The sequence below is a fragment of the Papio anubis genome, chromosome 20 (genome assembly GCF_008728515.1).
Source record: "Papio anubis isolate 15944 chromosome 20, Panubis1.0, whole genome shotgun sequence".
Lineage (NCBI taxonomy): Eukaryota > Metazoa > Chordata > Mammalia > Primates > Cercopithecidae > Papio > Papio anubis.
This window is the reverse complement of record NC_044995.1, coordinates 17,058,000-17,069,202: the sequence shown is the minus strand read 5'-3', so window position 1 is coordinate 17,069,202 and position 11,203 is coordinate 17,058,000. Positions and strand designations below refer to the sequence as shown.

Below are 11,203 nucleotides of genomic sequence, written 5' to 3'. Positions count from 1 at the left end.
ACAATTGGGAGGTGAGGGCCGATGCCCTTACACGGTGAGACAAGCGACCTGACTCGTGACTATTTTTTTGGACAAATCAGGCAGCCACTGACTCCATTATGGCCTCAGCTTTACCTCTGGGCAATGAGTGTGATCCCTTCCCTCGCTGCGTCCTTTGCAGGGGCGGTGGCGCTCTGCAAGGCCCAAGCGGGGCGTGGTCCAGATGACTTTGGATCCCAGTTGGCGCCCCCCCAGAGGCAGCCAGGAGAATGGTTAGAGGCAAGCGCGCCTGCAGCAATCCGCCCGATGACTTTGGTCTCGCTCGGGCTTCCGTCCACCCGCCCCGCCTCCGCGCTTCCATTGGCTGTAGCTCCGGCCCGGGGCGGGTGAAAAGGGAGCGAGTGGGCGGGGCCGCGTGGCGTCAGCGCAAGATGGCGGCCTCGGCAGCGCTGTTCTCGCGCTTGCGGAGCGGGCTCCGGCTCGGCTCGCGGGGACTGTGCACGAGGTTGGCGACGCCGCCCCCCCGGGCCCCAGATCAGGTGAGCGGAACGAGGGTGGCGCTCTGAATGTGGGGTCCCTTCCCTGGAGTTCCGGACATATCGCCGCCCCTTGGGGGTTCCGGGACGCCTCACCTCAGGGTGCTGAATGAAACGCCGCTTGCGTTTTGGGGCCCTTCCCAGCCTCCTGGGTGGACAACACTTGCTCCCCTAGGCTGGAGGCTGGGAACCCAGATGTGTCCTCTAGACCCCACCTCCCACCCACGTGGGTGCCGGAGGAGGAGAAGGTTACCGGTTCCCCATCTCAGTGACCACTCAGGTGATACTTGAGCAGGAGGGGCCTGGTATGCTGGAGTCCCAGTCTGGCCGTGGGAGTTATTTTCTCTGTGGCGTTGGTGGTGATGAGGTAGACGTTTGGGTTTCCAATTCGACCTGCCTCCATGTTGACAGAGACCCAGCCATTCTGACCTCCAACTCTATCACTTCTGTACCCGAGTTCCCCAAGCCCCAGACAAGTGATTGCCCCTCCAACCCTCCGCTCCCATCCCTTACCCTGTAACTCTGCTACCTTTAACCCCAAGCAGCCGGATGTCGTAACTCCCCGTCCTGTCTGTCCCCCTTCCCCCACCACTTGTGACCTCCGTTTCCTCTCATCCCAGTGTTTAGGCCCTCCCATCCCTTATTCTCCGTGCTCTGCTTTTCTGGACTGCAGACCCTCCAGTCCTGTTGCCTTCAGGATCCTGTGCACCTGGCCTGTTAGCTCTTAAAACTCCTGGCATCCTGGTGCGGGACAGTCTGCTTTTGACCCTCTGAGCGCCCCACTTCCTGACTGCGCCTCCAGGGACACAGATGTCCAGGGCTCTGTGGGTGTCTGCCTCTTGGCTCCTGAACTTGATTCTTCTTGCACTGGAAGGTTGGAACCATCCTGACCTCTCTTCTCTCTTAGCTGACCTCCCCTTTCTCAATCGCAGGCCGCAGAGATCGGGAGCCGCGGGGGCACTAAGGCACAAGGGCCACAGCAGCAGCCGGGTTCAGAGGGTCCCAGCTATGCCAAAAAAGTTGCGCTCTGGCTTGCTGGGCTGCTTGGAGCTGGTGGGACCGTGAGCGTCGTCTATATCTTTGGTGAGGGACATATCCCTGCCCTCCAGTTTTGTTCCTTGGCCTCCCTAGTCCACTGTGAAATCTCCCACTCTTACCCCCTACCAACGTGTCTCATCTTCATTCCCTGGCTCCTTCCTCAATAGGGCAGCCAAATAGGACACCTACCTTGAAAACCAGGGAAGTCTTCTTTCTTCTCCCTTCTGCTCCTTAAGGTTCTAGTCTTTCTAGTTGGTTCCTGTACCAGGATACAGGAAAGAGGGAAAGATGGGGAAGGATAGGCCTGAATCAGCTTCCTAAACTTTGTCTTTACTCAGCACCCAAAAATCCAGCCTTCCACTAGTTCCTTTATCCCACAGACCCAAGAGTCCCAGCCCCCGCCCCCTTTCTCTCAAAGACCCAGGAATCTTGGCTCCCAGCCCCCTCCTGGCTTGAATCCAGGAGGCTGTGCCTCTAACTCTCTTTCCTCAGATCCAGGAGTCCAGGCCCTTTATCCCACTCCTCCCTCAGGACCCAGGGGACTGGGCCCTAATTCCTCATATTCATCCTGGTCTCCCTTGCAGGAAACAACCCAGTGGACGAAAATGGTGCCAAGGTGAGGGGGAAAGAGACCGAGGCCTTGCCAGGAGTCCTAGCCTGTGGGTGAGAGGGGTCCTCTTTGGTCTGTTTAGGCACATTGCTTGTCTGGAGTGAGCCTGTCTTTCCCAGTGACCTTTGCCTATTCCTGTTGGGGTCCTGGAGATTCCTTTTCTGTATGTGATGGGGTTCTGCCTCTGACATCCTAAACCTTCCATTTTTCTCTCCACCTCCCAGATTCCTGATGAGTTTGACAATGGTGAGTAAACAAGCACAGATTCTGGAGTCCCTGACCCTCTCAACTCTGTCATTTGTAAGGATGTCTCTCTCTCCCCATCTGGTGTCTCCGGCCCCTCCTCCTTCCACTGGGGAGGTGGGGGAGCCAGCAGCTGGATGGCGTTGTGGGGAGGGACATTACAAAGCCCAAGCCTGCTTCCCTGGCCCCTCAGCCCCGAGCAGATGGTCAGAGACAGATGGGGGAGGGGAGCCTTGGGTGGGAGGGCTTGGGGACACAGCGTGGCCTATCTCCAGACACATGGGTTCCTGTGTCTTAGACCAAGCATCTGCAGCTCCCAACTCCTTCCCCATCCCCCTCAAGCCCCTACCCCATTAGGCTCATTTTCAAAACAATGCCTCCTTCCTCCCTCTCCATCTGGTTAACCAGCTTTTGGTGGTGAAGTTTATGACAAATTGGATAGTAGAGATTAGTTGTCAATCGTGTCATACCTGGCTCTTCCCAGGAGAAAAATGAAATTGGTGGGTCCAGAAAGCCACCTGTTTATGTTGGGGGACGTTTGCAAACAGTCATGTTAATACATTGATTGTTTCAAACTGGGCAGGTGGGTGAGTGCCATTTTAACCGGGCAGTTGTAGAATCATGCTGTCTTCAACAAATAATATGCTGATTTAAATTGGGCAGGTAAATCTGAAGTTTTAAAGTGTATATGTTTACTAGCCTAACTGGTTTCAATATTGTGTTTTTTTGTTTTTATTTTTTATTTTTTTGAGACATAGTCTTGCTCTGTTGCCCAGGCTGGAGTGCAGTAGTGCAATTTTGGCTCACTGCAACCTCCACCTCCCAGGTTCAAATATTTCTCGTGTCTCAGCCTCCCAAGTAGCTGGGAGTACAGGTGCACACCACCACACTCAGCTAATTTTTATTTATTTATTTATTTATTTATTTATTTTTTTTGAGACGGAGTCTCGCTCTGTCGCCCAGGCTGGAGTGCAGTGGCCGGATCTCAGCTCACTGCAAGCTCCGCCTCCCGGGTTCACACCATTCTCCTGCCTCAGCCTCCAGAGTAGCTGGGACTACAGGCGCCCGCCACCTCGCCCGGCTAGTTTTTTTTGTATTTTTTAGTAGAGACGGGGTTTCACCGGGTTAGCCAGGATGGTCTCGATCTCCTGACCTTGTGATCCGCCCGTCTTGGCCTCCCAAAGTGCTGGGATTACAGGCTTGAGCCACCGCGCCTGGCCTAATTTTTATATTTTTAATAGAGGTAGAGTTTTGCCATGTTGGTCAGGCTGGTCTCAAACTCCTGACCTCAGGTGGTCCACTCTCCTCGGCCTCCCAAAGTACTGGGATTATAGGCATGAGCCACCACTCCTGGCCCAATATATTGTGTTTTTTTAAGAGGAACGCCCATGTATTGCCCTAAAAATACTGTATTAAAGTAGGCAGCCATGTAAGTTTACTGTTTATACTGGATTCATTAGCCGGGAGTGGTGGCCTGTGCCTGTGGTCCCAGCTACTCAGTGGCTGAGTTGGGAGGATCACTTGAGCCTGGGAGTTACAGGCTGCAGTGAGCTGTGATCCCGCCACTGCACTCTAGCCTGGACGACAGAGTGAGTCTCCACCTCTAAAAATAAGTTAAAATGAGAAAGTAAACTGGAGTCAGTATATTCACTTAAACCAGGGTTTTTCACCCTTGGCTCTATTGACACTTTGGACCAGATAATTCTTATAGAGGACTGCCCTGTGCATTGAAGGATTTTTGTAGCATCCTGGGCATCTGCCTACTAGATGCCAGTATTGCGACAATCAATTACATCTCCCAGCATTGCCAAATTTCCCAGGGGTAGGCGTGCAGACAAAATTGTTCCTAGTTCTGAACCACTGTTTTACAGTGTACAGATGTGTTTATATATTCATTGTGGTTTAGATTCAGCACACTGGCTTAAAGTGGGCAGATCTAGAAGCCTAGTGATTCAAAGTGGGCAAAATACACTGGCATAAATTAGGTGCAGTGGCTCACGCCTGTAATCCCAACACTTTGGGAGGCCAAGGCGGGAGGATCACTTGAGCCCAGGAGTTCAAGACCAGCCTGGTCAATGGAGCAAGACTCTGTCTCTGTCTCTATAAAAAAAAAGTATGTATACACTGGCATAATGTCAGCAGATTTATGTGTATGTGGGTTATTTATTTTTTTAAGACAGTCTCACTCTGTTGCCAGGCTGGAGTGCAGTGGCGTGATCTCGGCTTGCTGCAACCTCCACCTTCCAGGTTCAAGTGATTCTCTTGCCTCAGCCTCCCGAGTAGCTGGGACTACAGGCACGTGCCACCACGCCCGGCTAATTTTTTTTTTTTTTTTGTATTTTAGTAGAGACGGGGTTTCACCATGTTGGCCAGGATGGTCTTGATCTCCTGCCCTCGTGATCCATCTGCCTCGGCTTCCCAAAGTGCTGGGATTACAGGCACGAGCCACCGTGCCCGGCCTTCTATGTGGGTTTTAAGTGGGCCAATGTATAAGCATTCTGTTTCATACCTGTGGTAGTATGTGGATATAAGTATCAGCTTAAAACGGGGCAGGTAAATGAATCTCTGTTCCTATCTGGCGGTATGTCATTGCCTTCTATCTTTGGACCTAGAAGTGAGTTAGTTCAAACCAGGTGGGTATGCAGACCTGTTTGTATCTGGTAGAGAAGAAACCCCTGGTTTGTCTGGGAGGTTGAGCAGCGGCTTATTGTGGAATCTCTTTGTGCCTGGTGTTCTCCTAGATCCAATTCTGGTACAGCAGTTGCGCCGGACATACAAATATTTCAAAGATTATAGACAGGTGAGCAGAAGTCCTGGGCTCAGTCCCCATGTCTCCAGCCCTGGCCTCCTTGTCTGAGCGCCCCCATCCATCCCTCTCCCACAGATGATCATCGAGCCCACCAGCCCTTGCCTTCTCCCAGACCCTCTGCAGGAGCCGTACTACCAGCCACCCTACACACTCGTTTTGGAGCTCACTGGCGTCCTCTTGCATCCTGAGTGGTCGGTGTGTCCCGGGAAAGGCAGTGGGTGGGGGATAGACCTGGGCAGCGGGGTTGTGATGAGGTGGACTTTCAGCCCTAACTGTGCTGTGTGATCTTGGGGAGGAGATGTTACCTGTCATTGCCTCGCTTTCTTCAGCTGGGGGAAGGCAGTCATGCTGACACCCACTCTGTAGGGTGGCGTAGGTGTGCCCAGGCATGTTGTAAGCGCCACAAAGGAGCCAGACCCTTAGTCACACCCATGTTGTCCTTCTTAACCTCCGAGAGCCACAAAGACAGAGGGAGAGAGCTCTGTTCTGAGAATCCCCTAGGCTGGATCTTTGTCCTCTTGGGGACTCTGAGGGCCTCTGGGTCTTGGGGTTTCACTGTCCTCACTGTCTTCCCAGCTGGCCACTGGCTGGAGGTTTAAGAAGCGCCCAGGCATCGAGACCTTGTTCCAGCAGCTCGCCCCTTTATATGAAATTGTCATCTTTACGTCAGAGACTGGCATGGTGAGGCTCTGGGGCAGGGGAGGGAAAGGTCAGTGTGGCGGGAGGCGTAGAGATCTGGAGGACCAGGGCTCAGCCTGACCTTTTCTCCCTCCCTTCCCACCCGCAGACTGCATTTCCACTCATTGATAGCGTGGACCCCCACGGCTTCATCTCCTACCGCCTATTCCGGGATGCCACAAGATACATGGATGGACACCATGTTAAGGTGCCATGGGTTCATGGATGGGCCTCTGGGATTTGGTGGGGTTGGCACCACCTGAGGAAAGGAGGGCCTAGCTCTGACCCTAGCCTCACCTAGCTTATGGTTCTGCCCAGATTCTATTCCTGCTGGCAGGCACACGCCTGCCTCCAGCCTTGGCCAGACATCTGCACTCTTCTTTGTTCCCTGGAATCTGGGTGCGGGAGTGGGGGGAAATGAAATCTCTCTAAAGAAGACGGGTTAGTGGTAAGAACTTACCATTTAGGGGCTGGTTTTATCTTGCTGTGTCTGTAACTGAGTGCTTCTGGGAAGGTTTGCTTATAATCGTACATATGAGACTGGTTGCGGTTTGTTTGACCTGGCGTCTGTTACTGTGGCCAGTGATATATTCAGGAGTCTGGATCTGTGAATGGGCCTCTGTGGCTCTGGCTCCAAGTGTCTGTGTGTCTGTTGGGTTTCTGTTTCTGTCTGTGTCCTGGGGAGGGGGGTCTGTGTTGTTCTTGGGAATTTAGAAATACATGGACTGTGATCGAGGGTCTTGAAGGGTCTGTGTCTGGGAGCCTGTCTTTGTGGTTCCCTGGGTATGGCTGCAGATCTGTCTGCACCTGTTTACCTGAGTGAGAGGTTCTTAAACCTGCAACATACCACAGTCACCTGGGCAGGGGTTTAACACGAGAGTGGCCGCCTCCCTCTCCAGGGAACTTCCTAATGGCCTCTCTGTGTGCTAGGCCCTGGGTCTAGGAGTCTATGTGATTAGCTCCCCAACATCCTGGGGGTTGTTTTGTTTTTTGTTTCTGAGACAGGGTTTTGCTGTGTCACCCAGACTGGAGTGCAGTGGTGTGAACACGGCTCACTGCAGTCTCCACCTTCTGGGCTCAAGTGGTCTTCCCACCTCAGCCTCCCGAGTAGCTGGGCCTATAGGTGCACACCACCACGCTTGGCTAATTTTTGTGTGTGTGCATGTGTGTGTGTGAGATGGAGTCTCACTCTGTTGCCCAGGCTGGAGTTCAGTGGCGTGATCTTGGCTCACTGCAACCTCTCCCTCCCAGGTTCAAGTGATTCTCCTTCCTCAGCCTCCTGAGTAGCTGGGACTACAGGTGCACACCACCACGCCCGGCTAATTTTTTGTATTTTCAGTAGAGACAGAGTTTCGCCATGTTGCCCAAGCTGATTTTGAACTCCTGAGCTCAGGCAGTCCGCCCACCTTGGGCTCCCAAAATTCTGGGATTACAGGCGTGAGCCACCACACCCCGCCATTTTTTGTATCTAGTAGATATGGGGTTTCACCATTTTGGCCAGGCTGGTCTTGAACTCCTGACCTCAGGTGATCCGTCCGTCTCGGCCTCCCAAAGTGCTGGGATTACAGGCATGAGCCACTGCGCCTGGCCCATGCCCACCTAATTTTTAAATTTTTTGTAGAGATGAGCTCTCGCTGTGTGGCCCAGGCTGGTCTAGAACTCCTGGGCTAAGTGATCCTCCTGCCTTGGCCTCCCAAAGTGCTGGGATTACAGGCGTGAGCCGCCGTGCCTGCTCCTCTGTGGGGGTCGATGCCATCATCCAAAGCTGGTCTTTGAGAGGCCCTGGCATTGTGATCCCAGTATGTGTGATGCTGTGTATGTATGTTCTGTGTGTTTTGGGTCTTCTTGATGGGGGGAGAGTTGGGCACAGATGTTGGCCTGATCTGTCCCTCACTCCCAGGACATTTCGTGTCTGAATCGGGATCCAGCTCGAGTAGTAGTTGTGGACTGCAAGAAGGAAGCCTTCCGCCTACAGCCCTATAACGGCGTCGCCCTGCGGCCCTGGGACGGAAACTCTGATGACCGGGTCTTATTGGACCTGTCTGCCTTCCTTAAGAGTAAGGCCGACCCCTGATCCCTTGGCCTCTGACCCTAGAGCCCCTGATTCTGAAGAGGAAGGATAAATGCATTATTCGTGGCTGGGCGACTGAGGTGCAGGAGGTACCTGAGCACCTTGGAGTCTTTAGGAGCTTCTTAGGATGTTCATGGAATGTTGAGGGGATACCTGGGGATGTTCAAAGGAACCCTTTCAGAGTGTTTAGAAGCATTCCAGGTAGCACTGACCACCCCCCTGCCCCAGTGTGGGACCTTCCCCTCGTGGGCCCTGCCTGCCTCTGGCCTTCAGAAGCCTGGCTGACCACCCCCTGTTGTGCCCACAGCCATTGCACTGAACGGTGTGGAGGATGTGCGAACTGTGCTGGAGCACTACGCCCTGGAGGATGATCCGCTGGCAGCTTTCAAGCAGCGGCAAAGCCGGCTAGAGCAGGTTGGTGCTCAGATGCTCAGAGTGGAGGATCGGCTCTGAGGCTCCTGAAGGAGGAGCCCAGAGCAGTCCAACTCCACACTCCTGGCTTGGCTGTGTGACCGTGAGCAGATACCTCCTCTCCACCTCAGTCTCTGTAACCAGGGGGACATAACACAGCCTGTCCTGTAGGGCTGCCAGAATGAGGGGATGCATTGATTCTGCAGCCTGCTCTGAGAACAGGAGACAGGCAAGGCTTTGAGACTGGACTGGAAGAGGGGTTGCCCTTGATGGTCTTGAGTAGGTCTGGGGGGCACCTTGTGGAGGTGGACTGTGGGTTTTAGATCAGGTCTGGAAAGAGGATCCCTGGGCACATGGCCCAAGGCTGTGGGGAGAGTTGTGATGGTCTTGGTGGGACCCTGGTAATTTGGAAGTGGGACTGAGAGTACGGATTGCATCTGGGTAAGATTCCCAGGGGTCTAGGCTGAAGTTCACCAGATTCTAGGTTAGGTTCCTAGAGTTGGGAGTCCCTGAGTGCCCAGAGAAGAAGTCTCTAGAGATTTGGGCCTGGGGACCCCCCAGGGAACTCCCCCTGCCCGCCACATCAAGACAGGGATCATGGGGTGCAGGGGGCCAGGGGCAGGATGATGCAGTCTGATGAGGAGGGCTCTGGGGTTTGGACTTGGGATCTCACCAGCATTCACCTTGGGATAACAGGGTCTGGGATAGGATCTTAGGTTCAGGGGAGGGGTCCCTGGGATCTGGGGAAGGGGATTATGAGAGTTTGGGGCCTGAGAAGCTACTGCAGTTCAGGCCTGAATATCTCGAGTGCCTAGTATTGGAGTCTGGCATCCCCCAAACATTGAAGCCTAGGCTCCTGCGGCTCAGAGCTGGCTCTTCCCAGTGTCTGGGCTGGAGAGCTGAGGTCTAGGGTCCCTTGTGTCTGGGCTGGGGGCCCCAGGGTTTGGGGAAAGGGGTCTGGACTTGGCAGAAGTCAGGAGGAAAGGTGGCCCCTGGGCTGAGGCCTGGGGAGCTGGGCGTCTGGGAGGAGGCTCTGTCCTCCCTGGGCTGACCCGCTCCTCCATCTGTCTCCCGACCCCAGGAGGAGCAGCAGCGCCTGGCTGAGCTCTCCAAGTCCAACAAGCAGAACCTCTTCCTCGGCTCCCTCACCAGCCGCTTGTGGCCTCGCTCCAGACAGCCCTGAACTCTGGGCCTCCTCAAACTCTTTGCCGGAGTCCCGGGCCCCAGTGCTTCCAGACCAAGACTTGGGCCACCACTGTCCAATAAAGTACATCCCAGATGCCACACCTGCTGTGTCCCGAGAGTCTCCAGATGGGGGCACCGGGATAAGGTCCAGGACTTTCGGGTCACCATCCCACAGTGGCTGATCGGCTGCCAAGCACAGAGTGGGGGCTTTGTTGGATCAGAGCGTATTTTTCACCCTGGTCTGGGAATGTAAAAACCCTCGCTGTGTCTTCCTGTGTGTTGTGTGATCTGTAAAAAATACATCTCCCTCTGACCACAGATTCCCCATGTGTGGAGAAGGGAAGAGAGGATGGCACTTGGCTTTAAAGACAGGTAGCTGCCATGCTGCTGTGGAGAGACTGTGTTATGGGCCCAGTGGGGCTCTGGTGGACCAGAGATCACCCCTCTCAACAGGCCAACTGCTGCTTGGCTCCAGCCAGTGTGGCCCTGGAGTAGAGGGGGCCTGGAGTTGCTTGACATGCCAGTTGTTGAAAAGAAGCAAGAACTTGGGAATTTTTTTTTTTTTTTTTTTTTCTGAGACAGGGTCTCACTGTTGCCCAGGCTGGAGTGCAGTGATGTGATCTTTTTTTTTTTTTTTTTTTTTTTTTTTGAGACGGAGTCTTGCTCTGTCGCCCAGGCTGGGGTGCAGTGGCCGGATCTCAGCTCACTGCAAGCTCCACCTCCCGGGTTTACGCCATTCTCCTGCCTCAGCCTCCCGAGTAGCTGGGACTACAGGCGCCCGCCACCTCGCCTGGCTAGTTTTTTGTATTTTTTAGTAGAGATGAGGTTTCACCGTGTTAGCCAGGATGGTCTCGATCTCCTGACCTCGTGATCCACCCGTCTCGGCCTCCCAAAGTGCTGGGATTACAGGCTTGAGCCACCGCGCCTGGCCTAGTGATGTGATCTTAGCTCACTACAGCCTTGACCTCCCGGGCTCAAGTGATCTCCAAGTGACCCTCCTGCCTCAGCCTCCTGAGTACCCTCTTGGAGACTACACGTGCGTGCTGCCACACCCAGCTAACTTAAACAATTTTTTTTTTTGTAGAGATGGGGTCTTGCTTCCCAGGCTGGTCTCAAACTCCTAGTCTCAAGCAGTCTTCCTTCTTTGGCCTCCCAAAGTGCTAGGATTACAGATGTGAGCTACCGTGCCCAGCTACAATTGGGGTTTTTATATTAAATTTCCCTATTTTAAAATGTTGACTCCTAACTAAAACAGACAGATATGTAGCAGTGTTCTCCACTGGAACTTTCTGTGCTGCTTGGTTCATGTTCTAGATCTGTATTGTCCAGTACAGTAGCCAGTGACCACATAAAGTTTCCGAGCACTTGAAATGTGGCTAGCGTGACTGAGAAACTGAATTTTTAGATTTTGTTTTAGGCTGAGCGCAGTGGCTCACGCCTGTAATCCCAACACTTTGGGAGGCTGAAGCAGGAGGATTGCTTGAATCCAGGAGTACGAGACCAGCCTGGGCAACATGGTGAAATCTTGTCTCTAAAAAAATACAAAATAATTAGCCCAGTGAGGTTGTGTGTACCTGTAGTCCCAGTTACGTGAGAGGCTGCGGTGGGAGGAATCCCTTGAGCCCGGGAGGTTATGCGTGGCT

General features: G+C 53.7%; 1 protein-coding gene across 3 annotated transcripts; it reads left to right on the top strand.

Moving 5' to 3' along the window:
* TIMM50 (translocase of inner mitochondrial membrane 50) lies at positions 1-9,830 on the top strand. Of its 3 annotated transcripts, none has more exons than XM_003915515.5 (11): positions 1-518; positions 1,448-1,598; positions 2,138-2,169; positions 2,388-2,409; positions 5,148-5,206; positions 5,291-5,410; positions 5,792-5,896; positions 6,003-6,101; positions 7,794-7,950; positions 8,272-8,378; positions 9,457-9,830. In XM_003915515.5, exons 1-11 carry the CDS (start codon positions 249-251, stop codon positions 9,556-9,558), a joined length of 1,224 nt encoding a protein of 407 aa, XP_003915564.3. In that variant the 5' UTR covers positions 1-248; the 3' UTR covers positions 9,559-9,830. The 3 variants fall into 3 exon arrangements, with proteins under 3 accessions (XP_003915564.3, XP_017807921.1, XP_017807922.1); XM_017952432.3 differs by lacking the exon at positions 1-518 and adding an exon at positions 525-617; XM_017952433.3 differs by lacking the exon at positions 1-518 and adding an exon at positions 796-882.
* The last annotated feature ends 1,373 nt before the right edge of the window (positions 9,831-11,203 follow it).

Excerpts from the sequence above, each read along its gene's own strand:
- TIMM50 (XM_003915515.5), top strand. The coding sequence starts at position 249 with ATGGTTAGAGGCAAGCGCGCCTGCAGCAATCCGCCCGATGACTTTGGT. Across the intron at positions 7,951-8,271 it reads CCTGTCTGCCTTCCTTAAGA|CCATTGCACTGAACGGTGTG; the intron begins GTAAGGCCGACC and ends TTGTGCCCACAG. Across the intron at positions 8,379-9,456 it reads GGCAAAGCCGGCTAGAGCAG|GAGGAGCAGCAGCGCCTGGC; the intron begins GTTGGTGCTCAG and ends TCCCGACCCCAG.